General features: G+C 38.6%; 1 protein-coding gene across 2 annotated transcripts in view; it reads right to left on the reverse strand.

Annotated features, from left to right (window-relative positions):
* Window positions 1-5,719, reverse strand: part of LOC139373347 (low density lipoprotein receptor-related protein 12) — a 37,093-nt gene extending 31,374 nt beyond the window's left edge. Inside the window, exon 1 of one of the 2 annotated variants that reach the window (XM_071113760.1) lies at window positions 4,464-5,719. Coding sequence is in view for 1 of the 2 variants with exons in the window: in XM_071113759.1 (XP_070969860.1) it covers window positions 4,464-4,545 (82 nt within the window). In the remaining variant the exon portion in view is untranslated. The remainder of the gene's footprint in view (window positions 1-4,463) is intronic. The other variant, XM_071113759.1, reaches the window with a different exon arrangement.
* Window positions 5,720-6,000: the final 281 nt, after the last annotated feature.

Here is a 6,000-nt window from a genome sequence, read left to right on the forward strand (position 1 = left end):
GGGGATCATAGCTATATTCAACCAAATTCAAGAGTTGATTTAAAACCTGTTTAAGCCTTTATCATGGTTGTCTTGACGGATTGTCCAAAATCGTGTGACATAAAACATGACTTTTTTGTCCTTGCATTTATGACAGTGTAAATTATTGTCATACATTTTAAGCAGTTAAATTTGACATTGAAGTTGAACCCTGTAAGAATCCTGGATACAGCTGGTGGACAGTTTTTTTGTATAGAGATCCCATAAATGCAGTGTAACTACGTAACATTTTGTATCTCCTTGTGTTGTTACAGGTGAAAAAGTTTTCATGGGCACACAAATTCCAAATGATGTATGAAATTGCAAAATTGAATGTTTCTAACCGAGTCACCTTACCTTGATACTTAAAACTTAAATCTATATTTTCATTAAGGTGGTTCTTTCTTAATTATGCAAAATAGTTACACCGTGACATTTTCACACATCATCTGATCCAGGAAGGAATTTTCAGAATGACACGTGACCATGGCTACTTTTTGTATGCTGGGAGAGGTGCGGGGGTTCTATATTAGGCCATATATGTACAATTATACGAATTATACCATTGTATAACATTGAAATCCTAGCCCTATGTTGTTATATAGGTGGAGTTATGGGACAATTTGCATATTCACTTTTATTCTTCTAAGTACACATGTGGAACTGCATGAAAATCTTTTTTTTCCCCATTTAAAATGTTGATCCCAATGTGACACATTGGCCCTATTATTTATAGAAAGACCCATGAATGTCATTCTCTTCATGGTGATGTACAAAGGTAGAAAAATGTAATATCCTCCATTGCATGTTTGGGTATTATTCTACACACAGGCTATTATTCTAATGAGGTCAGACCCCAAACAGAATCAAATTTGGTTGGTTCAGAACGGACTTAATATCTACCAATCTTAGACGTGACTATGTTAAACAAGTTTGGACATCACAGTATAGCACAGTAGAATACTGCTGTATTCTACTGTGCTATACAGTGATGTCCATAGTCTGCTGTATTCGACTGTGCTATACTGTGATGTCCATAGTCTGCTGTATTCTACTGTGATGTCCATAGTCTGCTGTATTCTACTGTGCTATACAGTGATGTCCATAGTCTGCTGTATTCTACTGTGCTATACTGTGATGTCCATAGTCTGCTGTATTCTACTGTGCTATACTGTGATGTCCAAACTTGTTGAACATAGTCATGTCTAAGATTGGTAGATATTAAGTCTGTTCTGAACCAACCAAATTTGATCTTGTTTGGGGGCCGACCTCATTAGCACAGCAGACCATCAAAAAAAATCAGTGTTTTATATTAAAAGTCAACCGTGATCATGGACATGCAACTAAAGATTTTCATCACACAAAATAAATTAATGCCAAACATTTGGCAGAAAATAGCTCCATTTTCATCCGTTAGAAGTGTAATGCTATTTGGCTAGCAGCCACACAAATAAATTAGCTTACAATGAAAAAGCAAGGTATTTTTTGCAAAACGAAGCATGTGCATCACATTTATAATGTTTATCATAGAATGATTGTAACCATCTACATATCCTAATGCTTTGCTTGAAGTTAATCTTGCATTTTACCGGATAAAAGTACACACAGAAAATTAGCACATCGGAGTGCTGTCTGCTGATAGAATGCCCGTTCGTGAATACGTGAATTTGCTTAGTCTGACAACGAGAGCACAGATTTCTCATCCGAGCGGAAAAGTGCAACTGAAGCACAACATTTTTTTAAAGTCGAGCAGATATTACAATAAGAAGCATTTTAGATTTGTGCTTACACAACACAGAAATATATTTATTTAGTGTTTTATCTGTATCTTTAATTTGAAATACGCAGAATTCTGTGTTAATGCGACCCCTGTTACAGTAGAGTACAATTCAGTAGAGTACAGAAAAGTAGAGTTCAGTACAGTATATTACATTATACTGTATCCTACTCATTTGTACTCTACTGTACAATACTCTACTGCAACTGTGGTTTGGGATTACTATGATTTCCCCATTGTGGCCAATTCAATTGCAATAATTTTGTTGCAGATTTTTCAGTCACTGTTACCGATTCATAGACAACATTGTTATCAGTAAAAACACAAACTAACCGGTAGGTCTACCTATACTTATTACTTCTGTGAACTTTCATAATTCTCCCTCATGCCGGAGAGAAATAACAAAATGTCATTAAGATATGTGGGGATTTGGAAAGTGATGGTGGGGAGGTAATCGGCAGTTACAAACGGCGATATAATTTGGACAAGATTTTATCGATACCAAGACTCAAATATAGATTTGTAAAAAAAGAAAATGCCAGGTAGCGTTAGCTAGCACTAGTCGGCTGTACCTGCGCCGAAATTCAGGTATTTTTCATCCTATAACTTATTCTACAGTTTTTTAAATAGTGTGCCAACATGTTTTCAGCACTTATTTCCATGACTGATCAAAACTCATTTTCTTGTGTCTCTGCAGCAGACATATACAGTGCATTCGGGAAATTATTCAGACCCCTTGACTTTCCACATTTTGTTACGTTACAGCCTTATTCTAAAATTGATTAAATGTTATTTTTTCCATCAATCTACACACAATACCCCATAACGACAAAGCAAAAACAGGTTTAGACATTTTTGCAAATCTATAAAAAAAAACAGAAATATCACATTTACATAAGGATTCAGACCCTTTACTCAGTACCTTGTTGAAACACCTTTTGCAGTGATTGCAGCCTTGAGGCTTATTGGATATGACGCTACAATCTTGGCACACCTGTATTTGGGGAGTTTCTCCCATTCTTCTCTGCAGATTCTCTCAAGCTCTGTCAGGTTGGATGGGGAGAATCGGTGCACAGCTACTTTCAGGTCTCTCCAGAGATGTTCGATAGGATTCAAGTCCAGGCTCTGGTTGAGCCACTCAAGGACATTCAGAGACTTGTCCCAAAGCCACACCTGCGTTGTCTTGGCTGTGTTCTTAGGGTTGTTGTACTGTTGGAAGGTGAACCTTTGCCCCAGTCTGAGGTCCTGAGCGCTCTGGAGCAGGTTTTCATCAAGGTTCTCTCTGAACTTTGCTCTGTTCATCCTTGTCTCGATCCTGACTAGTCTCCCAGTTCCAGCCGCTGAAAAACATCCCCACAGCATGATGCTGCCTCCACCATGCTTCACCGTAGGGATGGTGCCAGGTTTCCTCCAGACATGACGATTAGCATTCATGTCAAAGAGTTCAATCTTGGTTTCATCAGAACAGAGAATCTTGTTTAACACTGTCTGAATCCTTTAGGTGCCCTTTTAGCAAACTCCAAGCAGGCTGTCATGTGCCTTTTACTAAGGAGTGGCTTCTGTCTGGCCACTCTACAACAAAGGCCTGATTGGTGGAGTGCTGCAGAGATGGTTGTCCTTCTGGAAGCTTCTCCCATCTCCACAGAGGAACGCTGTCAGAGTGACTATCTGGTTCTTGGTCACCTCCCTTACTAAGGCCCTTCTCCACCGATTGCTCAGTTTGGCCAGGCAGCCAGAGTCTTGGTGGTTCCTAACTTCTTCCATTCAAGAATGATGGAGGCCACTGTGTTCTTGGGGACCGTCAATGCTGCAGACATGTTTTGGTACCCTTCCCCAGATTTGTGCATTGATACAATTCTGTCTCTGAGCTCTACGGACAATTCCTTCGAACCCATGGGTTGGTTTTTGCTCTGACATGCACTGTCAACTGTGGGACTGTATATAGAGAGGTGTGTGCCTTTCCAAATCATGTCCAATGAATTGAATTTATCACAGGGGGAATCAAATCAAGTTGTAGAAACATCTCAAGGATGATCAATGGAAACATGATGCACCTGAGCTCAATGAGTCTCATAGCAAAGGGTCTGAATACTTATGCAAATATGACATTTCTGTTATTAATTTTAATACATTTGCAAAAATGTCTAAAAACCTGTTTTTGCTTTGTCATTATGTGGTATTCTGTGAAGATTGGTGATGGGAAAAAATAGTTAATCCATTTTAGAATAAGGCTGTAAAGTTAAAAATTGTGGAAAAAGTCAAGGGGTCTGAATACTTTCCGAATGCACTGTAGTGAGCAATATGATTGGAACATCAAATCGCAAGAAAATCCCAGTATCGAATCACAATAAATATAGCATTGTGTGAATCTCCCAAAATTATACACTCTTAGATTCTATTTGACACCAAAAGTTATATGCTCCTAAAAACTTCATGTTACATTTTAGTCATTTAGCACACGCGACCTAGAGCATACATTTTCATTCTGGTTCACCATGGGAATCGAACCCACAACCCTGTCTTATCTCTACCAACTGAGCTACGTCAGTGCTCATGGGTCCTTTTAGATGGAAATGACCATATCCTGCTGTGTGCTTGAGTGTGTTTGAGTTGCTGTGGTATAGATTGTATGAGAGTGGTAACAAATATTTAGCTATTAAATACTTACCAGTGAATATGAGGAGGACCATGTGTAGAGAGATCCACGATGAAGATGAAATCCCATTTGAGCTCAAAGTGTAGTAGGCCATTATAGCTAATGAACTAGGCCTAATTATATTTGTTACTACTTTATTACTTGTTACAATGTTCCCAAAAATGTAACTAGGCAAGCTCTCTTCTTTGGTGTCCCAAAAATATTTAGGTAGTGACAAAAACAAAAGCAACAAATGAGATTACTACGGATTTAAAGTTATTTTAACTAACGTTTGCCAATTCCTGTCTGGCCAGACAACCTACAGTGATTGACAATCAATTATACAGCCAATACAGATCTTATAAAGTTATCTTGCTAGCTAGATGACAATGAAGAAACAATAATATAGCCGTCTTGACAAAATACTGCAATCAGACCGTTGAACGCAACAGTGCGTTGTAACTGGCTGGCTAGTTAGTTAGCATAACAACAAAATAGCGACATTGAATGTTTAGCTAACTGCTAGCTAACGATTACTCTAATGTAAGCTATCTATCTATTCCTAGCCAATATTAATCCATCGTCACATTACATGTGTAGATATACGTGCCACCCCATATCCTAGTATGATATTAACCTTTGTGTTATGCATTGTTCCAGAACAGAGGAAAATACAAAGGCATTGCTAGCAATACAGTCAACTCCACCGTTAACTAGCTCACGTTAGCTACTAGAATTCCCCTTTGTGTTAGCTAGCTAGCTAATGTTAGTGTTCAACGCAAACGTTAGCTATCGTTAACAAAGATAGCTAGCTGGGTTAGCAAAATGACGTTTCATTACCAACATTGAAATCGCACATAAATGTCACTGAATGTAAACTAGAAAAATAAATACAATATAACCGAAAGATAACTGTGAACTAAAAAACAAAAGAGCGTTTGCAATCCCCCTTCTCTCGTTTACGCCTCCACAACCTCACAAATGCTAGCTATAAGCTAGCATGCTAACGTAAGCTAGTTTCCAAAGCAATGGCAGAACGGAACGAAAATATTTCTTAGAGGTATCCTTGAAATGCCACTTCACTGTCTTCTTCTAGTGGTGTCTAAAATGTTTATTTAGAGTTTCACCATCATTGAAAATGTTATAAAGCATCAACCCCCTAAAACTCCGGGCCCTAAACTGTATGTAACAGTACACCCCGTTGTAGCCACAACTAGCTATGAATCGGCTGAATGTTGTTACAGCCGGGGTATCGGTGGTATCAGTATAATCATCGTCCCCTTCTGCTTCGTCTTCTTGTGCTGTATTGCTGCCTTTCTCAGGTCGGAGTGCGAATTACACATTTAAATATTTTTTTAAAAACGTCACCCGTAGGTGCAGGCCGGTGGAATAGGGAAACGACAACAGCTTCCTTGCCATTTTTCTCTGCATGTCGTTTTGAGTACACAATTGTTACAAGCTTAAATGTGGTTACACCCGACTCAGCCAGCTCACAGAAAATGTCTTCCTATGCTTAGCATACCAACTACAATATAACATGACATGCTTCACAGTCTCTACCTCCCCACAA

This window comes from Oncorhynchus clarkii, chromosome 18, assembly GCF_045791955.1.
Source record: "Oncorhynchus clarkii lewisi isolate Uvic-CL-2024 chromosome 18, UVic_Ocla_1.0, whole genome shotgun sequence".
NCBI lineage: Eukaryota > Metazoa > Chordata > Actinopteri > Salmoniformes > Salmonidae > Oncorhynchus > Oncorhynchus clarkii.